The sequence below is a fragment of the Melanotaenia boesemani genome, chromosome 17, assembly GCF_017639745.1.
Source record: "Melanotaenia boesemani isolate fMelBoe1 chromosome 17, fMelBoe1.pri, whole genome shotgun sequence".
Taxonomy (NCBI): domain Eukaryota; kingdom Metazoa; phylum Chordata; class Actinopteri; order Atheriniformes; family Melanotaeniidae; genus Melanotaenia; species Melanotaenia boesemani.
Window position 1 is genome coordinate 4,124,441 of NC_055698.1, and position 24,824 is coordinate 4,149,264.

The 24,824-nt window shown below is 42.0% G+C and overlaps 1 protein-coding gene across 7 annotated transcripts in view; it reads left to right on the forward strand.

Moving 5' to 3' along the window:
* Nucleotides 1-24,824, forward strand: part of LOC121627999 (receptor-type tyrosine-protein phosphatase U-like) — a 236,992-nt gene that overhangs the window by 109,850 nt on the left and 102,318 nt on the right. For all 7 annotated transcript variants that reach the window (XM_041966886.1, XM_041966889.1, XM_041966887.1 and 4 more), the window contains exon 3: nucleotides 17,539-17,810. In XM_041966886.1, the coding sequence (XP_041822820.1) occupies nucleotides 17,539-17,810 (272 nt within the window). The remainder of the gene's footprint in view (nucleotides 1-17,538; nucleotides 17,811-24,824) is intronic.

Consider the following 24,824-nt stretch of genomic DNA (forward strand, 5'->3'; position numbering starts at 1 on the left):
CCTCTGCTGGCTCTCCACAGGGCTGAAACAGATAGGGCCTTATCGCAGCAGCTCTGTGTGCGGAGGTGGGGTCGCAGGATCTGCAGCAGGCTTTGATCCAGCCTGGCAGATCCTGTTCATCCCCCCACCCCATCTCCTCCTCTTACAGATGCTGCAGCTCTGCACTGCAGCAAGATGAAAATCTGATTTAAGGCTGCTGGCCTCAAACTTCCCACCCACTTGTCACCGTTCCTATCAGTGAAGGGCAAACGCAGCCCAGAAATGGGCTTATCTTCAGGAATCTGTACAGGAAACGGAGAGCTGAACGAAGACTCTGGATGGATCAGGACCTGCATTTATCGATTAGCCTCTTCCGCCTCTTTCCCTCAGGTTACTCTACCTGAGTACTTGTGCTCATGTTTCATAGTGTAACATGCAGCACTCTGCGCTTACAGGATGTATAAATGCCTCTCATGTCGGCGAGATTGCGACACCCAGACTGTGATGGAGTCTCTTATTTTGCCACCATTATATCCATTTTCATTTTCCTCTCTGAGACGCCGGTAAGAGTCATGAAGAGAGTGATGATGTGACTGATAGAAGTAGACGGCGTCTCTGTAAAGGATACTTTCTTTTCTCTCCCTGAAGGGCTGCAGACTCAGTCACAGCCATTAGCGCTCATTGAGGAAGTGTTTCAAAGCAGACATTGGCTGAAAAAGAGAAGAAACGCACACACACACACATGGACGGTGATGGTCTGGGACTCATGAAGGCGGACTGGATTCATTAGTGTTGCTGTATCCCAGCAAAACAGTGTATAGTGCAAAGCTAATGATCAGCAGTTTGTACGGATCCACCTGCAGCTTTAAAACAAGAAAACATTCAATATTTAGTGAAACTCAATCTGCAGCACTTTGTCCTTAAATTAAAAGAATCCACTGTTCATTTTTTATTTTTAATTGATTTTGTTTTAGTCCAAGTATGATACCAAAAAGTCTTTTACTTTCAGTCATGAACTAGTGTTTCATTTATTCATATTATATATATATATTAGTTGAACGGATGTGAGGCAGTGTAAGGGTAATGCATTAATATATTCACAACAACTTTTTTCTGCAACCTAGGTGAAATTCAGTTTTATTCAATTAGTTAAGTTCAGTTTGATTTAGCTTTATTTATACAGCACCAGTTCACAACACTCATCTCAAGTCCATTTAACCAGACACTGAGCAGTTCAGCCTGGTTCATTCTAGTCCAGTTATAATTAAAACAAATCCAATATATGATTCACATTAGTCCAGTTGGTGAGGGTCAGGTGCATTCAGTGTTTTAGATAATCTGATGTCAGTGGCATCTCCACAATCCCGAGTGGGTAAATGGTACCATTAGCCCTGCCCAGTCCGACGCCACTGGATGCAAGGTTTGTCATTTATATCCTTACATACATTTCCATGTAGTGATTGCTTTGCTTTTGTAATAAATAAATAAATAATTAAATAAGTAAATAAATAAATAAATAAAAGTTGATCAAAACTAGGATGAAACTACATGGCAACAAAATTAACACTGTAGAAACTCAAAAGTCAGACATAACTGAATAAATTTACTTCAGTTTAAAGGTTTTCTCAGTATAGATCGTTCTCAGCTGTCGTCACTGCGCACGTGACGTTTGTTGGTGGGAAAAAGATAAACAAGGCAGGCGTCTGCTTCGGGGCTTAGTTCTACAGCTGGTACATCTGTGTTGTATCTTCAGATGTTCCAGTCAACATCCCAAGAATGGGAACATATTTTCCAGACTGCTGCTGATCCTGAACGACGGCTAAATGTGTTGCTGCCATCAGACCAGATAACTGGAAACTGTCAGAGACTCTCAGCTGGGTAGCAGCACTTTGTCGATGGGAAGTCTCTTTATGGTGGGCTGCTCTGATTTAGAATATATTAATTAATGAATATAACTCGTCAATGCAGCAAACTGCAGGGGTTTAACGTTATTGCATCCCGGGACCAGACCCTTCACGTTAGCCTGTTGCTAACGGACATGTAATTGAGGTTAACTGTGTAAAAGACAAGCCGTTGTCCCCAGCCTACATCCCGTCCATTTTCCTGTTTGTCTGCACTCATGATAAAAGAAGCTAAAGGATGATCTGGAAAAGTTAGAAAGACGACAGCATGCAGGGAAGAGAAGACAACAAATTACATTAAAGTTGTTAAAAATGTTCTCGCTCTTTCATTTAATTCTTGAAAAGAAATTCTGGTTCATCCAACCAGAAACACAGAAACGTTGTTCATGTGTAACCGGGAGGACGGTCAGATCAGAAGTTTATATGTAAGTCATTTTTTATGTGAAGCAGCAATGAACCAAACAATCTCCAGTTTCTCCCAGTGGAAATGCGACCGCGGTGAAACTGGTTGGATGTTCCACTAATCCAACCACCACCACGGATCACCACGGTGACGGGTGGATGTGCCATTAATCCAACCTCCACCACAGATCACCATGGTGACGGGTGGATGTTCCACTAATCCAACCTCCACCACGGATCACCACGGTGACAGCAGTTTTCAGTGTTAATGAAAAGCTGGACATGGATTTTCCTTTGTGGTTTCAATAAACCAAACAGTCTTTAAACAATAATGTTTCCTCCCAGTAATTGTTAGTAACTCCTAAATATCTCACCGGGACGTCCCTAATCTTTACATCGAGGTAACGCTGTCTGCATCTGCTGGTTTCTACTCAGATTTGACATGAAGAGGAAAAACTTTGTTTGGGGAACTTTCCACATCTGAAGGTCTGATTCCCATCCTGCCATGAAATATTTATAAGCCTCTAATCTGACTTTATGCTTTTAATTCTGCTCCTGTGAAGGGCGACTGTCCATTGACCAGGTAGGTGTAAAGGTCAAGGTAAGGTAAATCAGGTAGCAATGTTTCCGCCAGTTGGATGTTTGAGTTTTTTTTTTTTAAAACAGGAATGTGGAAAATCAGACAGATTTTCAGCACCAACAAGTGCACTTTTTTTTATTTTTAACATCCCGTTTGACCAAATCAGAGCTGAACTGGTTTTGAAAGTGTTCAGTCCGCTAGCGCCATCCCTGATGAGGAGCAGTTAATAGTCAATATAGCGGAGCAGGTTCCAGCTAGCTTTTAGACTCCCAACATGGCGGCGTGAACATACAGTGTGACGTGACTGAGAATGGTCCATACAATTTTAAAACTTATTCTTCAGAAAATATATATCTTTAGAAAATCACTGTTCCTACTATCCTGCAGCTTTTAGATGCCTCTCTTCTCCAACAAACCTAGATCAAATGGCTGAATTCCTTCATCTGCATGTCGTTCAACTCTGCAGAGACCTGGTAATGGACTCGGTTACAAGCCTGGTAACAGGCCTGGTTACAGGCATGGTTACAGGCATGGTTATTGACCTGGTGATGGGCCTGGTTACGAGCCTGGTTACGAGTTTGGTTATGAGCCTGGTAATGGACCTAGTTACGGGCCTGGTTATGGGCTTGGTTATAAACCTAGTTACAAACCTGATTATGGACCTGGTTACGAGCCTGGTTATGGACCTGGTTATGAACCTGGGTACAAGCCTGGTTACAGGCCTGGTTATGGACCTGGTTATGAACCAGTCATTTCATTCAGCTGTGTAAAAGATGCATCAAAATGCTGCAGGATAGCAACTGCTGAGAACTGGACTTGGGCATCCCTGGATTATAGAAACTTGTTTAAACTGGACTTCAAAGTGTTTCCAAAAAATGGCAGATCTGACTTTATGTCTGGTGTTTGTAATTCGGTGGAAGAACTTGTCCTAAATGGACAAGAACTGGACATGTACTGCAGGAAAGGAGAATATTTCCGGTGAAATCAGGAATAACTGGATTTTTTTGTGAGATTGTGCAAGAAAAGAACCACTCAGTTTAACCAAGTTAAAATTGACCATTCTGTCATCAGGATACAACCTGCAGGTTACTATGAACAATTTAAATCTAAATGATTTATTGCTCCCATCATTTGTTTATAAAAGAGTGAAAACTATTGGACTATGACCAAATACAGTCAAGACACGCTGCATATACATGGAACATCTGCCGTTAACAATCAGCAAAAGTCTTGAGGGATGTTTTCTGATTGAAGAGCTGGTTTGTATGCACAGTTTAACTCGTCACTGTTTAATCAGAAAAGTTAACTTGCAACTCTGAAGCCTCCTCTGTTCCTTATCAACTCTTGCTGGTGTGAGCTGATGCTGTTATATAACGCTGCTTTGATGGTGTCTCCTCCCTCTGGAGGTTCATTTGCCTCCATCTCCCAGCAGTCACCAGCGTAAGCATCTGCAGTTGATCCCGACTTGCTGCTGGTAAACTAAATGTTGCAACTTTAGTGCTCACAGCTGCAGTCTTTTACAGCTGTACACACACATACTTGTTTAATTATTTCAGTAAATGGAAAATAAAACTAATTTAATAATGTCCTTGTACCACAGAGATCACTTGAATAATCGTCTTAGTGAACTAGTACAGAGTAATAGAAAAAAAACCAAAACATTTAATGGATTTTTGTTCCTAGATATGTTTGGACTGACTGGTCTTTAAAGTCTTTAGATGACAGAATATGATGCAGCAACGCTCTAAGCTCTGCTTTCTATGTGTCATGCGCCCACAACTGCTTCCAGAACATTTAGAAAATAATGTGTGTAATTTATTTTTATTTAGATTTAGAGGTTATAGTGTTGAATGACAAAGTCTCGTCTGATCATTTCACAACATACTGATGTGTGTGCTGCTTTTCCTGCAACGTGTGTCCTCACACAGGGCACACGTTGACGATGCATCTCATTAAGGTCATGAAAGGCTCTGCAACAGTGCAGTGAAGAGCATAATTGTGAGTGTAGAGTGCACACATAAGTATAGTAGACAATTAATATTTCATTTTTCCAACACCTCCCTCAGAGAGACAGGAAGCAAAGATCTATTGCTATGTTACATCTCATTGTTCTAAAATACTAAAGAAAAGGCAGAAAAATACAGTTTATTATGTAGATTTTGTAATAGTATCATTAGGACTTGTTGACCTCTCTCTTTCCTGTCTTTTCCGCCAACAAACAGTCAAGACAACTGAAAGTTGGGTTTTCCTCTCCAACGTTACCTCATGCAGCTCAGGATGGAAGATCGAATCAAAAAGATGATTTGATGCTATTTGTTATTTTGTTATTGTTTATTGTTATTTTATTTAAAATTACTAAAAAAATTATACATCTAGATGTGTCCCTTTTCCAACACGCTTGGATCAAATGAATAGCTCGTTACCAGCCGCTACAGAGCTAAATGACATGCAGACGAGGGAATTCAGCCATTTGATTAAGGTGTTGGAGAAGGGATATATCTAAAAGCTGCAGGACAGTAGCTCTCCAGGACTGGACCCTGGGCCCCCTGCTTTAGTCTGATCAGGCAAGACTTAATGGGGTTAATTTTTACCTCCAACTCTGAGACAGATAAGAGAAAAATCTAATCTGTGGCAGCTTTGTTTCAGCCAGTGGACTTGTTCAGTTCTGGAGTCTTGGGTTTTACCATCATAGAAGGGTCAATCAGGCCATCGGCTGATATATGAATGTACTAAACGTAACTCAGTTCGATGCTGAAACAACAATAGGCAATCTCTTAAACACAGTAAAAGAAAAGATTATTCCAGGAAGACAGGTTCTATACACTCTATACTGATGAATGCATTCTGTAAGTGTTTCCTAGAGGGGGGATCTGCATAGTGCTGCAGTTGGTCCATCATGTCCCTTCTCTGAGCTCTGATCCTCTACAGCAAAGAGAAGGAACACACTGGGAAAAGGCTCACATTTTTACCATTATATGACCTAAGAAAGAAGAGAATAAAAGTGTAAAGAAAGTGAGGAATAGAAGGCCCCAGGTCGGCCGAGATGAAACAAACAGTAGATCACAGGAGTTAGATGAAGAGGCTGAGGGCGGGAGGGATATATCTAGATGCTGCAGAAGGGCAGAGAGCTGGCGGTGGTATACAAGGGAGGAAAGTCAGCCCACACATTGTCACTGGGCGGCTGCTAATGCACTATTGATTTCTGCCTCTGAGAAAATTACCCCACGTTCAGAGTCCGCTTCCCTCCTCTCGTGTCTCTGTCAGATGGCCTGGACCCTGGTGAACATGGGCAAGTGGTAAAGTGGACTTTAGAACACAGACTTTTTCTTCTTTTTCTGTCTTATTTTTATTGTTTTTGCCTTTTGCTTCGAGCGGAAACAAGCAAACTGAGCTTATACTCTGTGGAATGTGTGCTTGAAAGTCGACGCAGGGTTGCAGTCATTAGCCTTAAAGACCCCAACGTGTGCTGTTTATAGACTTTTTTAGCTTTGCAAAAACAAAGTGAACAATGCAGCTGCAGGAATAGCTACCTAAAAAACAAATAAATAAACACACACAGAGAAATCCTATAAAATGGTGGAGGCTCATCTGTTCTCCCTTAATTGAAAAATTTGGTGCAACTTCTGTATGGCCGTGCACCATTTTCCCAAGTTCATTCAGCTTCACTTTTTTGGGTTCTGCAGCGTCACGGTCATTCCCCACCATCCTAATGCCTTTTTCTATGGGTCATCAGCTACGTGCTTTACCTGCGCCTTGTACCAGCAGTAACAATGGCCCCTCACTTAGAAGCAAAACCAAATTTCATGGTTACATTAAGTGGAGGTGGATGTCGGACTCAATGATGAAAGAGTCTCATCTGAAGAAAATTGCCTCCCTGATGCAGGACTGGGAAGACGTTTGCTTCCTTTTTGCTGTTGGAGCAAGGAGAAAACCTGCGTTTAGGGCTGCAGAGGATATTTTCAACTGTTATTTTCTTCGTCTGGAAAAAGAAGCTTGTGATTAAAAGTATTGGATTGTTAAAATATTCTGAGTTGAGCTTGAGTTGAGCATCCTCTATTTATAACTACACAAATTGAAAAAAAAAAGAACAGAAAACAACTATTAATAAACCATATCTTGCCTTTAAATACCTGCATTGGAAAGCTGGCCCACCCAAAGGTTTCTAGAAAGAGCAGACAGACTATGGAATCAAGTTGGAGGATCTGGGCAGTAAAACAAACCAGATGGTGAAAGTCAGTGAAAAGAAAGGAAAAGAAAAACCAACAGGCAACTAACGGCGCTGGTGGGAGGTTCACAGAAGGGAGGTTCCTGGTTTGAATCTTAGGCTTGGTACACACATAAGTTTTTATTTTATCTGTTCGAGACACCACACAAGAAAATAAAAATCAGGCATTTAACTGTAGATGCGTTTCCTTTAGCCCTAGAATTGCACAAAAGTGTAATGGAAACACTCTTCTCGCATTTACACTTCACCGGACGTGACATAGCGGGTCACGTGACCAGTTAGTTTCAAATAAAGATGGCGCAGTATGCGTAGATGCAGGAGGAGACAGAAATCTTTTTACAAATAATTAAAGAAAAAAATATAATCGTCATCCTTGATACCAAATAGTGGAGAAATGCAAGCGTTTTACAAAGATTTAGAAATTTCTGTCCTCCTCAAAGTGGAGTCTCGCGGGACAAGATTTTACGAGAATAAAGGCTAATGCGCTAAACACCATTCAATGGAAACACCTGCAAATCGCAGTTGCACTTTATCGAAATGTTAGAAATATTGCTTTTATGTTGCAAAATGGAATGAGTAATGTAATGGAAACACAGCTAGTGTTGATCGTACTGTGTGTGGTGGCTCCGATAATCTCATCACATATCATAACGATGCCGTCCCACAACCAATCCAGAATCTAGTCCTCCAGAAATCTCGTGTGACCATACGTGATCTAACAAAAACGTAGAAGAAGAATCATGGTAGCAACCGGAAAACACAGCATCCAGCATGGCAGAGGATATACAGGACAAGGGAATGATGGTGATGTTAGGACTATTGTTAACAGAAAAATACAGAAAAAAAAAAAAAAAAAGACTGGAGACGGCGTGAACACAGACTTTATATCCTTCCTTACTCCCCAGTCAGCTCGCTCTCTGATGGGCTACATACCGTTTCATGTCACACAATTTTTGTTCGTAAATATTGAACATGTTTAATATTTTTGATTGTCGGCCACGGCCTGTTTCAGAACCAATTAACGGGACAAATTCGCTCTCAACACACCTCAGACCACAGGATAATTTTATAATAAAATCTTATGAGACTCAAGATAATCGGGCGTTTGCCGTCCTTGGTTGGGAAGGACAAAATCAGGACAATAACCGCCTGGTGTATACCAGGCCTTAACTAAGGCCTTTCTGTGTGGAGTTTGCATTGACTCCCTATGTGTGGGTTCTCTCCGGGCTCTCCAGCTTCCTCCTACAGTCCAAAATCATGTGCTCTGGTTTGATTGGAGTTTTAAATTCTCCCTAGGAGTGAGTATGAGTGAGTTGTTGTCTTTCTCTGCATTGTCCCTGTGATGGATTGGCGATCTGTCCAGGGTGTACCCTGCATCTTGCCTAGGAGCCATGGGGATAGGCTCCAGACCCCCTGCTATCCTGCAATGGAATAAGTGGGTATAGATGATGGATGGAGGAATGGGTTCCAGCTCAGTGAAGGAGCCTGAGCAAATATCTAAGTTGCAGCCGTGAGAAGGAAAGATTACATTACCCAAATGCTCAAGAAAGGATCTTCAGGGCTTCCTTAATTATCGTATTTAGCATTAGAAACACAGAACTATCCTTTATAAATCAAATTTCAGTTACCTCCTTCCCTTAAACTCAACATTTTCCAAGATCATAGGAAACTTATTATCTTGGACTGTGGCTTGCGACAGAATGGCGACCAGTCCAGGGTGTACCCTTCTTCCTGCCTCATAGCTACTGGGATAGGCTCCAGCCCCCAACGACGCTGTGCTGGGATCAGCAGGAATAGACATATTTCCCAACTCTCTCCACCAAGCAGTCCTTATACAATAGTAGACTTTTGTACCTTTCCATTTATCTTGAATGTGTGAAATGGCAAAATGAAAGGAGTCTTTCACAGAGATGCAGAGAATATCTGAATTCGCAGGTATTACTCTGGTAGGATTTTCTTTATTCCTTTCTTTTTCAGTAAGCTGTCTGGCCTCCAGTTCTTATTTGTTTAGTTTACTCTGACCGCAATTTTCAGCCTCAGCATGCAACTCTTCTCACTGAAAAAAAAACAAAAAAAAACACTAAAATACCTTTGCCATCTACCTGCTGAGCTCCATACAACAGACAGACACAGTTAGTGATCAGCAGCTAGAAAGCTTGACATTCCTTTCAGGCTGTAGGAAAAACCGCTAAAATGGGTTAAACTTATCGTGTTCGTCCTGCTGTGCCTGAGAAGTTTTTGCAGTGTGGTGGGGAGGCAGAGAAAGCTGCTGCTATGAACAGGTATGTTCAGTCTGCAGTAGTTTTTAAATACAAAACCTCTAAAGGAAGTCCAGGACATGAGTAAAACATTGCATTACAGTAAACATTAAGACATTAAAATCCATTTAACGCTATTTAAATGAAAGAGTGCAATCAAAGCAGATACAACTGTACAAACTGATTGCAGATTAGCGTGCAAGAGGCTGTTAGAGGCAAATCTTCAAGAGGTTTGTGAAGATAGAGAGGGAGACCAGTGTTGTGATGGCATTAGTAGCCAATTCATCTATTTAGGAGCAGAGACGACCTCAGTCTAGACTAAGACTAATCTGGTGCGTAGGGACGAAGGGAAAAAAACTGCCATTTATCCCTTCCCCTTAATGTACATAAATAGGTATGTTCGTTTCAAACATCACTGCCCTCATACTTTAATGCAACCCTTATGTTAGCAAGATTGCTAGCCAACATATCCACCAGAGGGGCAGGGCAGAGCTCTGACCAAAGTTTCAGACAATAACACATATGGCAACGGTGCAGGAAATCCTAATAATGCGCTTCTTTGTGGCCATTAACCCTTTACTACCAGAAGTCCTGTGTGCAGGATGTGACGTCATTTCACAGATGATTGTGTATTTAACTCAGTTTCCCTGACAAGTGCCTTCATGTTATATTGAAAAGCTTTGAATGATGTATACCAGGGCTACTCAGTCCGTCCCCGGGCCCTGCAGATTTTCAATGTGTCCCTACTCACTCACATTAATGAGTCACTGAGCAGAACTTGAAAAGCTGTTGCATCCATTTAATTTGAGTCAGCTGAGGTAGAGCTGGGAAACATTGAAAACCTGCAGGGCTGCGGCCCTCATCGAACCAAATGGTGTTGCCCTGATGTATACTATTCCAGACTACAATCATAACTATTGATTCAGTAAAGACTCATTTCTGATCAGTCGGAAATGTAAAAGTAAATGTAATTTACCTTTAAAACCATCCTGGACTCCAGTAGCAGATAATATTGCAACAGACGCGGCCCCTTACATCAGCAAGGGTCCAGTAAAAGCAGTCCAGTAGAATAGGTGGTCCACAACACGTCTTTAATCCATTAAAATCTGTTTTAGACAAATATTGCAGGAGATTGGGGATTACATACATCATGTATTCTTCTGCTTTGTTTTTTGGCTGGTTGCATGTCACCTGTACTGGGCAACACTGCCCCCACAGTTTCTGGTGTTACTGCTCCGTTTGCTGCGCCTGGGATGGCATCTGCAAACTCTGAAAATGGACTGAAAGGACACAGAAAGAGGACAGAAAGCTCTGTTACGCTTTATTTAGCATAAAGCATAGATGAAGCTTTCTTTTTTTGTGGAAGTTTGATTAAATGATCAATGATCTAATCAAAATTTGTGATATTGACACAATAGATTGAATCAATGAGTATTGTGACCAAACTTGTGCCCTTCTTTGTTCCCGTGCACAGCTGTAGTTATGGACCACCTGTAGGGGTTCGTTGTGCCAGCAGGGAAACCTGACGGATGTGCATTACAGTAGTCGTGGTGAAAGATAACCATAGCCTGTCCCAAACGATTGGTGCCGTCCTATTGGTGACAGGATGATTAATGCTATCCACTTGTCACTGGCTTGAAAAGTGAGAGCAGAGCAGCAGCAGACATGTATAACTGCTACTTGTATTGTGGCATTTGCATTCAGGTAAAGAATGTATAAAAGCACACAATGTTGCCTCAGTTTGTGCTGCTAATTCATGGAGATGCCAGTGTAGAAACAGCAATGACTCTGTTGCCGTCAACGGTCTCCAGGTCATCTACTGGACTCTGGAGTCCCATCTGGGGGAATTCAGTAGCCCAAACTGTCAGCTGAACCAGGACTCTTGTTGTTTCCAGGATGGTTAAGCTCTGTCAGATTAGCATTTGTGACCAGCTGCTGTTAGTTTGCAGATTTCCCATTTGCACACTCTGAGCACTGTGTCACCTTGTAAATGGCAAAATCTGCATTGCCTTTTGGCTCCAGTAAACAAAGTCCAGCTCTGGTGCTCCTGCCAGCTGAGCTGATCACGCAATACAGCCAAATACAAAGAGGAGCAAACAGCGAGGCCAGTCTGCCCCAGCAAATCAACACTTGCTTCACTTCACGTCCGTTGTGTGTGTGATATCGTCTGAGGTCACGGCAGGTCTGGTTTGCAATATTACAAAGAAAAGGAAGAAACTGCAGAGCAAATATCAAATTCAGAACCTAAATTGGAAAATCTAGAGATGCCCTGTAGGAAGGTATGAAGGAGTCGGCTTCCTCAATCACACAGGCAAGATTATCACCACCACCCTAAACTTGCTTACCGCTTCTCACAGCAAGTGGAGGTGGAGTAGAAAATGTTAGATTTGATTAAAATGCATCAGGTTTTGTCTGGCCTTTTCAAGAGAAAGATGGTGTTGTCATTGTGTGGAATGGGGCTGCCTGCGTTATACAAAGCGTTATTGATGGCAGCAGAGGGGTTCTAACAGAAAATGACAGGCACTAACATAAAGATAAAAGCCCTCACTATCTCTCCCTCTTTTCTTCCTCTACTTCCCCGCCCACCCCGTCCAATTTCAGCTCCTCTCGGTTTCCCCCCTCGGTGTAAGTGTGATAAAAGCAGGCAGACCTATGACTCAGGCTCCCATCCCACACTCCGATATGAATTCAGGGAGCCCAGGCCGTCCCCTAATCTCTTAATGCATGTTCCCTCAACCTTGGCAGGGTCATGGGAAAAATAGATGGAGCCTTATCAGCCTCTATGGATTTATGGAGAATTTCTCTGCATCAGGTGTGTGTTTTTTACACACCAGATTGTGTGTGCTTATACAGTATGTCTCTCTCTTCATGTGTGTGTCCTCAAGGGTTTTGAGTAAGGTTATCTGAGATGGTGATACCTGTTTTTTTTTTTAAATAATTTTTTAAATGACCAAATCAATCATGCTTCTTGTTTGTTAACCTTCAGAAGCTTTCTCTTTATCTTTCCAGTTTAGCTAAAACAGACTTAAAGCAGCGATAATCAATATATTCTCTAAATAATTAGTTAATATGAGAAGCGTCATTGAAAGCGACAGAAAATAAGTAAATTAAGACCCTTCTCTGAGGTTATGTTGACCATTTTTATACCCTTCAGCTCATATGTTTTGGATTTTTTTCTCAAGAAATCTTTGCAGAAGTGTTAGTTTAGCTTCAGGAAGGAGTTCAGACCAAAAAAAGAGAGAAATATTAGAGTTTCCTTTTAGATTGGATTGACATGATTTTTAAATTATTGCTTTAATTTGACGTAAGTGATGTAAATGTAAATCTTTGCTAACACAGCGTCAAAAAATGCTATTTTGCTGTTAGTGCTATAGAAAAATGTCTTGTGCAAAAACTGAACTGAGTGGTGAAACTGTGGTTGGTGGTCACAGGATTGTACTAAACACCTTAAATAAATCTACATTTTCATTTTTTTAATCTGTGTTGACTTACTGAAATATTTTAATCATAAAATGATATTTTCATAGTTCAGAAACTCGTGAAAAATGTTGACCTGGTTTTTACAGGAGCTAAAAAAGATCAGATTTTCTCTAAAGTTTTTATTGACCACTTTAGTGCCTTTCAGCTAATATTTTTTACCCAAAAACGTCATAAAGGGATGCAGATCAAAACAGAGGGAAATACTAGAGTAAATATTAAAACTGGATTAATAATTGTTTGTTTTTCTCTTTGCTGAAGCAAACAAGGCTAATCTGTTAGCTAACATGTTAGCACTGTAGAAGAGTTTCTTATCCCCAAAAAATCCTGGATGAATGTGCATCTGTGGTAAAACTATGGCTGTTGGTCATAAGATTGTGATAAACATTTTGTGGAAAATGTTAGCTCACAGTATTTATAAAATACTGTATTACAGGATTCATGACAAAGACAAGACAACTCAATAGTTTTGGGTAATTTCGAGCAGCCCGTGATGACAAATTTAAAACGGTGCAACAAGCAAAAAATATAATGAGCTTCAGCTACTGTCCAAGTCTAAGCTAGCTGTCACTGTAATGGCCTAATGCACGGCTCTGAACTTAGAATAAGAACATCTGCGTGCAGGAAAGTCTTTAGATGCATCTGTTTTTGTTCTCTGTGTTATTTTTGGAGATAAATCTCATGACATGGGATCAGAGTTTTGTGTTTTGATACACAAAGGAGGCTTTCCAGAGACTCACAGGATCCAGATCCAACATCATCTTCCGTCATCAAGGAATGTGATCCCATTGATATTGTGAATAATTTCCATCCACTGTTAAAGTTCTCTGTCATCTGTGTTTTGAACCCTAACCCTACCAAACAAACACTGAAAGCAGAGTGCTAATCTGTCTGCTAACACGTTAGCATACGATGAGAGTGATGGTGCTCATTCCTACGGGTGGACGCTTTCTACTGGTGCGTTTACTAACATTACTGAAAAATGCTCAGGTATGTTCAAGTACTTGTCAAATTAATTCTGTTAGTGTGTTTAGAACATTACATTTTACACTACATGGGCAGAGGAACTTAGTACATTTTAAAGTGAAACATGTTCAGATGGTAAAAACAACATAAATCCTGGAGCAAAGAAGGTGGTGTTGCAGAGCTGCACGTTAGCTAAAGTAGAGCGGTGACAAGAACAAATGATGCTGCTGCTCCTAATGCTATAATAATAATATTATGCCAGTGAGCAAGACCTGTTCATTCATTTTTTCTCCATTTAATCAAACAGTGATCGTGTTACACTAGTTTCAGACATTCCCATCTCGAGCCAAATCAGTCTGAAGTATATCCCGCTTCAGTGACGAGGACACGACGGATGGAGAGTTACTTGAATAATTATATTTTATTAACAAAACTTAAAAAATTATTAAGTTTATACACTGTAACAAAAATATGAGGCTTGTTTCTGGCTCTGGTTTGGACCCTCTGATGTGAAACAGATCTTTCCAGCGTGCATGTTACTGTTGTAGAAGAGCAAATGATGCAGCTACAGTTCAGTCCTGTTTCAGGGACAGTTGGAGACTTGCCTTCCAACAATGAGGGGCTCCGGCTCTCAGAGCTGAAGAAAAGCAATTTAACCACACAGACCCCCGGAGGACTCGCACACCAGAGCAAGCAGCGGTGGTGGTGGGTTGGGGGGCTAAACCAGAGTCCGCTCAGCCTTCGCCTGCGAGCAGGTGAGGCTGAGAAAACACCAGCTCTGTCCACACAGCGAAGTCTCAAAGGACAGCAGCTGCTTGTTATCCCGGCACATCCTGGCAGGCTGACGCCTCAGCCCAGCGTTGGGGGCAGGAAAGACTGAGCCGAAGGAGGGAGCAGACAGTGGTCAGGGAGGCTCTGACAGGTATTTTAGATCATTTTATATCCAGGTTTTTCCATGGATCTGACTCGCCTGCTTGACCTGCTTCATTTTTTCATGCTTTTATATAAAAAACTTGAAATAAGTCTGTCCAAGAAGACCTTGAACACTCCAAATTATGCACTTATCCAGCCTGTAAATATTAGACAATTCAACATGTTGACCAGGAGAATGACATGGGTCACTTACTCCCAGACAATCTTTAGGAACTTTTTCTCAACTAAATCCCCTCATTCAGAAGATTTCCTCCTCAAATGGTGAGGACATGGTCTCTGTTGTGCAGCTGGCACCCCAAACTGTAATCTACGAGGTCATTCACACATCACCTGCTAATGAAAAACCTCTGCTGAGATTTTTCTTTAATGTTTGCTTTATGCATTTTCATGACAACAGATGTCAAAGCAAAAGCCCTGGCCATTCATCAGCAGGCGAGAATGAGAGCACTTCAGAGACCAGGGCAGGCATGTAACTATGGAGAAGGAGATGATCGGGGGAGTGGGAAAAAAGAGGGCATCTCTTACTCCTGGGAAGGTTAGCAAGAGTTGGCTCTGAACTTTGTGTGTGTGTGTGTGTTAGACAAAAAATGTGTGTGCTGATAGTGTCCTGCATGTCAGTGTGCAAGTATTATAGCCATCTCTCTGGTTTAAGTATTCCCTCGGTTGCCATTATGGACTAATAACCATGTCAGCATGATTAATAGCGCACGGCAGCACTCTGATTGCACTCTCCCTCAACTACAGGACAAAGGAAACTACACTACCCACAATCCCTGCTGTCTGCCAGCTCCGACCCACACTGAGTCACCATGGTCAGCGTTGGGTAGCAGTTAGCATCCATTCATTCTAAAATGGAAAAACACTCCATCCTATGAGCCTCCCAGCATCCAAACACCTGCTCTGCTTCTTCTCTGTTATAAATCATTCTGCTTGTTTACTTATGACTGCCAACATATGGCCCGGGGCCCAAAAACAGCCCTCCAGAGGGTCCAGTCTGGTCCATGGGATAAATCTGGTAAATGTAAAAATAACATAGAAGATATTAGCTGCAATATTCTAATAAAAGTAACTGTAATCTCTGATGGTTCATGTTTTCTGTGTAAACATAAAACATCTCCAGGTCAGGAGTGGAACACGTTCCATCTTTTTCTCTTGTATGATGAGCTTAGTCAGTCCAGGTGTCAGGATTACTACACACATGTGGAAATGTACACACATGTACATTTAAAATAACTTCTAGATGTGGAAAGGTTCATCTGATCATCATGTGAAATACCTGGAACTAAACTTTTGCCGTGTAATTGGCAATTTTGCAAATTGATATATATTTATAAATATAAAAATATCTAATATATTTAGTTATTAGAATATAGAATGAAAAACAAAATATGTAAGTTTGTAACTGAGGATTTATTCTCATCAAATGTCATGTTTTTTAAAATGATAGTTTTCAGCATTAATTTGCTGGCATGCTGTCCTTTCCCCGGTCCGACCCACTGGGCCCAGTCTGGTGTTCGTGGTTCGTAGAAAAGGTGGAAGAGAAAGTTTCCGTCTGATGGCTCGTCTGCGTAGATCCAGCCTGGGCATCAGAGTAAAAGCAGGACCCTGACAGCCTTCCTCTTTAATTAACCTTTTCTTTGTTACATCTTGTCGAGGCTCCCATTGTTCCCAATAACTGCAAATGACTTAATGGCTCTTGAAACAGCAGAAATTCATATTTCCAAATTGGCCTTTTTATCGAATTGTCCTTGCGTGGGCATAAATGAGCTTAATCTCAGTCAGCTGCTTGGTTGAATCAGCCTGGACTGACAAGTCCTTCCAGGTCTGAATGAGTCAATTAAGGCCTAAAAAGCTGTTCGTCTGTGAGTTGCACAATCCACATTTATTGCATGTTTCTGTCTTGACGTGAAGGACGAGCATTTTTAAAGTTTCTGTGGCGGTAGAAAGGATTGTGAACTCAGTGTTTGGTGGATTATTTCTGTGCTGCAACAATGGTAATAAATCTGACCCGTTGCAAAGTCTGTTTATTTCTCTTTTTGATGGAGCCACAAATGTAGTTTCTTTATAAACGTGGCTCCATTTAAAGGGACATAAACCATCTTTCCAGTGCAAAAGCTTTATTACGAAGAAGCATTGTTCCAACACAGAAATAAAGCAGCCTTACAGCGTCACAGAGACAACGCTGGCAGACAAACATGGGAAGGAAAGATCAACTTTTCCTTTTTTTTTTTCTTGCATTCTACAGCTTTGAAAGCCACGTTCAAAGGCAAAGCGCCCCCTCTACTTCTAATCCGTGGCAGGGGGCCCTCTTGGCCGGGGGCCAGCAGTGCATCTGTGAACCTGGTTTCAGATGAAAGTCCGGTGTGACACCCGGTGCTGCAGCTTTGAACATGGCAGATCTGAGGCATGGAGAGCTGGGAGAAGCTCACGCAGACCAAACACAGACAAATAGCCAGAGAGGATCTCGCAGATATTCCCACTGACAATCTTGAAACTGGACTCTGTGTCCAGGGTTTAAAAATAAAAAAAAGAGGGAAAACTATCCTCAGCGGCTTAAAGCCAACGTGACATATCTATCCTAGGAGAGGTGTTAGAGGTGAAGCCCAACAAGATGGATCTTGTTGTCTTTTATTTTGCACTCAGCTCTGTCTTGCAGGTGAGAAACTGATGCTATTTGTGACTTATGTGTAGGTGAGGCTGGCTGGCAGGCTTTGATTCCTCTGTTCCAGCCTGCAGCGAGCTGTCCTTCGCTCTGCTCATAAGACCTGAACCATAAAATGTGAAGACAAACATAATCATTTCTGCTTTCATCACCAGGATCCTTCATGATGGTCAACTCCTCACAGCATTTCGGGGGTCAGAGGGCTCAGCTGCACCTGCTCCCGCTCAGCGAGAACGACACCCACTGCATCCAGTTCAGCTACTTCCTGTACAGTCGCGACGGCCACAGCCCCGGGGCCCTCCAGGTCTTCATCCGCGTCAACGGCGGCCCCAAGGGCAGCGCTGTGTGGAATATCTCAGGCTCCCAGGGGCACCAGTGGCACCAGGTGGAGCTCGCCGTCAGCACTTTCTGGCCCAGTGAATACCAGGTTAGTTAAAAACTGAACAGAAGTACAGAACTTGTTTCATCTTCTAGTACCGGGTCGTCCTCTTCATCAGATCTGCCATCTAGTACCGGGTCAGACCTTTTTAATCCTGGTGTGATAGATGAAGCAGGTGGAGGAAACCTTCCTCAGAGGTTTTCTCCATATTGACATGACAGCATCACACAGTTGCTGCAGGTTTGTCGGCTGCATCCATGATGAGAATCTCCCGTTCCACCACATCCCAAAGCTGCTCTACTGGACTGAGATCTGGTGGCTGTGGAGGCCGTTGGAGTCCAGTGAACTCATCGTCATGTTCTAGAAAGCAGGTGGAGATGATCTGAGCTTTGTGACATGGTGCATTATCCTGCTGGAAGTCGCAGCAGAAGATGCTCCACTGTGGTCATAAAGGGATGGACATGGTCAGCAACAATACTCAGGTAGGCTGTGCTGGTTAAACCAGGTAATGTTGGTACTAAGAGGCCCAACGTGGGCCAAGAAAATCTCCCCCCCACCATTACACCAGCAGTAGATCCAGACAACTGCTGTTTGCTGGATATTTTCTCTTCATCAGGCCATTCTCTGAAAACCTTAGAGGTGGTTGTGGGTGAAAATCGCAGCAAATACTCAGACCAACAACCATGCCACGTTCAAAGTCTCTTAAATCCTCTTTCTTCCTCATTCTGATGATCAGTTTGAAGTCCACGTCTGCATGGCTACATGCTGCCATGGGATTGGCTGGTTAATAATAATAAAATAAAATTAATAAAGAAAACTATTTTTATTAACTCTGAGTCATAACAACACAAAACTTAGTCTTTTCCAGCTTTTTGCTATTTCCAAACACAATTTTATCTCAGAGCAAAAGTGTGAATTTGCATTATTCTGGCTTTGATTTGGACTTTTTACATTTATGCAAAACTTTCTCTGAAAACACTGATAATTATAGATTTTTACAGTGAATCCAGGCAAAAATGGACTTTATTTTTGCAGAGACAAAAATGCATCATTATAGCTCTCAGGAAAGTAAATAATTAAATGCTTCAACCTCCTCATTTAAATTCTGAAATCTGCACATATTTATGAATATACACGGGAAATGTTGGAGCTTAACGTAAGTGGTTTGTTTATGATCCATCTAAATATAATATGAATCCATTTTGATAATAAAATCAGCTTTTTACTGGAGAATAAACTTCCTCCTGTGATGTGGTAAGATGGCATTTTATGTAAATCTTTTTGTCCTAAGCTCTGCCATCTCCGGGCATTTACAGAGAAAAGTAAACATACTTAATTCACCTCAGTCCAGATCGGCCCAGTCAGGTCCAGCACAACCTCATTTAATGTCATTCAGTTTGTAAATGTTGTTGATTAGGAAACAATGGACGTCTCTGAATCTACAACTCAGTCAGAGTTTCCATCGTGTGGTGGATGACTGGAGAGGAAGACCTGCAGAAGCAGAGTGATGGAAGGCGGCCATCTGGATGGACCAATGAGAAACAAATAGAAACACCAGCCCCAGGGATGCATCGCATGAGAGGGGAGGGGGCATATACATTCACACAGGAGCCCAGTGCATTATGGGAAGTCAGCCAGCAGCCCCGGGCTGCAGAAACATCTGAGACTCCCCTATAAGGTCCTTCCCAGAATAAACTCAGAAGGCTTTGATTTCTTTTACTATGAATTAGTTTGGGTGATGTTGAGACTCAGTAATGGATCTGTGTGCAGAGTTTTTGTTATGTTTGATGTTCAGCCAGAATGAATGAATGACTTCGTTTAACTAAACTGTCATTCATCAGTATAGTTTTTTATCTGATTGACTTGTCAGAAATATGGATCCTAATAAAGCCTGCTAGCAGCTAGACCAGGCAGCAGGTGTTAGTCCTGGTATCAACCTCCTTCCTGGATGCTACATGAGGGTTATCCAGGGTTGACCCAGTTCACCCCCCTCCTGTTTAAAGTATCACCAGTTACCATCATGACTTGTCCGAGTTGCAGTGGCTTTTTTTAATCACTCTCCTCATTCCTCAAACCACATGTGCGAATTAGCAAAGTGCAGCTGTGTGGTATGTCACACCAGCTCAATGGCTGCTAAATTACTGGGTTGGGGGGGGGGGGGGGGTGTGTGTGTTTGGATTGTATCTTTATTTATTGGTCCATTTACCTGCGTGCTGCAGTGTAATCAATATCGCCGTTTGATGCCTGTATCGGCGCCGCTGCATTATTAGCATCATTGTGGAGCTTGTAAGATCTTCATGACTGCGTGCAGCCTGGCCTCACCTCATTACAGCTGATAATTTATCCCCTAATGCTCTCCTTATTCTCACCAAGCAGGTCGCCCCCCACCCACCCCCCACCCATGTAAAAACTGCTGTTAATGAGAAGGCAGTGGCCGGTGTGAGGGGTTGTGGGAGCGTGGGTCTGCCAAACAGTCAATTGACCTCAATTCTATGCAACCCACAGCCGTCCGGGTGTTTGCTTCCATAACCTCGGTGCACTCCGAGGCCCATCTCAATAAATCAAGAGGCAGTTAATGAGATTAGAGGCCTGCACAGATCAATGAGGACAACCCGCGCTTTACCTTCCTCAGCTCTCCTGTCCTCACAACTCTCACAAACAGCCCAACTGATTTAAAGTAACGATTTTCCCTCCTTCTGTATGGATGTTAGGAGTTTGCCTGCCACACTGTAGCAGGGAGAGAGGGGCGCCAGGGTGCACGGTCAGGCTGGAAGGGGGAGTTTGCTCACTGCAGTGGTTTCCATCGGGAAAATGTGATGTACTACACCACAGAGACAGATCAGCGGGAACATCAGCCTCTTGTCTTTGTACAGATCTTATTAATTAGTTTAGGTTGTACTGAAAGCCACCGTCAGATGGATGAACGTGTTCGTGAACTGCGAAATTGTTCGTAGCGAGTGGCTCTAATGAAATAAAAGCTCCAGGTGGTGTTATTAACCCGGCGACCAGGGTCTTGATTTCCTAATAATAATAATCATTATGATAAAAAGCCACTGTCATCAGTTTGAATGATGAAAGATGACATTCAGCAGGTGGATCCTGGAGTCGCAAGTAACGTTTATGGAGGGAAATTCATGCAGTTAGGAGAACAGTCTGTTGGCTTTAGGAAGACCTCCAATCCTGACTGTAACTTGTTCTTGAATGAATGAAAGGAATGAACAATAGTTTAATTTCCCCTGAGGTAAATTTTAATGTTAGAACACCATCTGAAATATTTTGCTATTTGTTTTTAAAAAATTGCTAAATGTTCTGTAAATTCCCAAAAGTTATTTTAAAAATCTGACAAACTCATTACTGTAATTTTATCATCGTATTGTAACGGACTGAACAACAGAATACGACACAAACGCTGACTTTGCTGTCAGAACTCAACGGTTCGTAAGAGTTCGTAGGATTTGCTTTCAGCTTTCCTGAGTCTTCGTAAAACGTTCATAAGAACAAATATGTTGGAAGGTGAAGGGGTAGAAGTGAGCCTGGAGAAGAGACCCCCCATCTCCTCACCCATTCCCACCACTCCGGCTCAGAAACGCCCACAGGGACGGCTCCACTTCGATAAGGATCACTGCCAGCGAACAGATCGGCCCTGCAGGCCCGCGAGCTGCTGCTCCTCGTTAGGGGAGGAGGACCACTTCAAAGGGCTTGAAGGAGAACATGTGAGAGAAGGAGAAGCTGCTGGTGAAAGAGGTGGATGAGATAAAAAATAAATAGATAAATAAAAACCAGCCCCCTCAGGAGAGAGGGACGGCTTCAGAGATATGCTGGACTGCGATCAGAGGTGCTGTTGGCCTGCAGCGTTTAGGCTTTACTGATAGCAGATTTTAAAAGTCACTGCCAATGATTGTGGATTCCAGATGTCCATCATTGATATGGCCTTCTGTGTTATAAATTCAAAATGTTTCCAGGTGGATCCAAGAGTTTAATATTGGCCGGATAAACAGATATGATATTGATCTGTACAAAGAGATGAAGTCGTCTGGGCTGCAGGAGCAATCGGATCAGGAAACACAGAAAAGCAAATTGTCCAACTTAATCATTTCAGAGACGCTCCAGTGACTCCAGTGATTTGATGTTGCACTTTCATACAGTCAACAGATTAACCAGACACACACTACAGGAATAACTGAATGAGGTAACAGATATTTAGTTTATTGATTTTAAACTCCAGTTTGTGTCCTTGAATTTCTGCTTCCAGTAAGTGAAATAAATTATTATAAAGGTATCAATCATATGATAAAATGACCTCTTTCAGTTCTAAGGTTTTATGTCATCCAGTCCTTACCACGACTTTAAAGCCATGCTACGTAGATTTTCACACTGTGGCACCCCCTAGTGAAGGCTTATTTAGCATCCATGTCTGAGTCCGATGCTGACTCCTGTCTTTTCTTATGTCACATTTTCTTTTCCTTGCTCCGTCTGATCACATCATCCTGCATTCCTTTGCTGAATCAGCCACACTACACGTGTGTTGATATTTACGTGTTTGCATGTGACGCTGCTGTATTCTCATGCTATGGACTGGTAAAACAGTGTGGTTTCTCAGCCTCTGGACGCTGCAGGGCAGCAACAGCTTCAGTAATGTAAAGACTATGTAAAGTGCTGAGCAACAATTAATTTTTTTATTGCGATTAACTGCATTACACGTTGCGATTAATCACGATTAATCGCAACGTGTTGTTAAACACACAAAATGTCTGTTTCCTTTTTAAAGGCGGCCTACTGCTATATAAATAAAATGCAGTAAATTTTGGTTTAAAAACACCAAATCAGGGATCTGCAGCCTGCGACTGGCTGTGATGGTGCCAAACTGGGCCAAAAACGGCCATCTTGGAGAACTCGCCTCATCTATCTGTAGTAAAACTTCTCTCATTTTGTTCCGCTTCACTTCATCAGAGTTGGCCTTCACAGCGATAATGTTCACATATAGTTCTATGATCTGATGGAGGTTTAGAGCTGCAGCTGCATTATTCCAGAGATCTTTGTCCTGGAAGTATTTTTGTAGGCAAGCCTGAAAACTCTTTCTTTTGTGCTATGTGCCATCTTCATTAATTCTATACCAGTATGACACAGACTGATATGTACACATCTCAACATAGTATTTCCCTTTACTAGGATTAAAATAGACCTCATGGTTGCAGATATACTCATTTCATCATGGGTGTGCAGTGCCTGAAAAAACTAGGCACAGCACTCAGAAGGTTAATGTAGCCTACAGGACACATGGATAAATCAGCAGTACTCTATGACGGCATTAGCAGGATTGGGCAAAAACTGCAAAGCTGAATGTTGGTGGAGAGAAACACCATGGGGCAAAGAGCCCACTGAGTTGTTAGTGTGGATCCAGACTACTTAATTGGATTGAAAATAGGACATTAGCCTTTAGGTTGTCTGTCTTCTGTTGTCTTCTTCTAAAGTACTGAAATTTTACTTGTTTCAAATGTATCACAGTCTGCAGAGAAAGACCTCTCTGTAGTTTTTACTGCTCACTGACATTCTGTAAAGAAGGAATCTGTTGGCAGCCTCATCATGGGATGCTTTTTACAGATGCAGTTGTGAGTTGCAGCACATTTTATGCTGGGTGGATTTGTGGTGCTGTTACATGTGAGACAGTCTGGTCAGATCCACCACTTGAGTGGGTTCGTGGCCTTCCCGTTTCAGCTGCACTGGATGTTTACCTGTTGTTACTTGACTTGGCTGAACAGACTTTTCCTTGGAGACTGGATTTGAGACTGCCTGGGTTTATGGGACGGAGGAGAAATGCGTTCAGTCAGGTTCACTCAGTCAGTGCTGCTTTAGTTTGTGGACATAAAATATCCACTATTGGAGAAAAACTGATTCACTTCCTTTAGATTTAGTTTTCTTCTTTCACTGATCTTTTTATTCATCATACAATACATGTATGAAATAGTGATGAATGCTCCTACACAGTAATGTAATATGGAAGCAAATTAACTTCTTTTGAGATTCTTTCTTGAAATTTGTTTCATCTACATAAAACCATTTACTCAGAAGTGTGTCAGAGACAGACAAGAGGCTGAGCACAGGGAACTAGTGGATTATATTTCATGGCATGGTGTAGGAACACTTGACTTTTCTTGAACATAAACAAGACAAAGAAGGCAATGGAAAGTGAAATCTGCTTCCTCAGAGTTACCCGACAGCCACTAAAGCTGCAGACGTGCTTTAACCAACAACGCTGCAATCCCGGTTTCTCTTCACAAATAAAGCAAATCTGATGTAAATTTTGGTTTACAAACACTAAATCAGGGATCTCTTCAAATAAATATAAAATATGAATTCTAATAAACTGTACCTGTTTAGTTTGCATCACAGCGGAAACTTAGCAGTCTTTCCCACTAAAATCCAGGCTGTAATTTAGCTTCCAGGGATAAAAGTTAGCTTTTTCTAACTATGATACATGAATGAGGATGTAAGTCTTGAAGAAAAGAATATTTAAATCTTTCCGAGGTTTTTTTGTAGATTAAATGTTTGGAGAGTAAAGTAGTGCAAACAGCTGTGATTTTTTCTCTTCCTCTCAGTCTGACCTTAACCTCACCTTCATCGTAAGCCACGTCTTCACTATGGAGTTTTTTTTTTAATTGTGGAGGCGAATATCCAAAGTGTGGCAGCATAAACACATGTAACAACGCGTGCATGTACACACGGAGAGGACGTGTCCAGCATGTGCTGCCGTTCAGCCCGTCCTCCACCCTCCTCCATCACACTGCAGTGCTGGTCTCCTCGCTGTATTTCTTCAGCCTGCAGAGGGAAGGCGACAGGCGTGATTGCTTGTCATATGTTTACACGTTTTACTGCCTCACAGCCAATACATATCAGTAATGTCCTCATTCTAGCCGAGGAAATCAATTAACAGGCCGCCGCTGCAATCTTTTCTGATTGGATTTCCTAAACAATCGCACGCATGTGGTTAAATTAATGGAGCTCCTCTGATGGCGTCCACGTATTCATTCAGGGTTTTATCATCAGTGCACCATACATGAATAT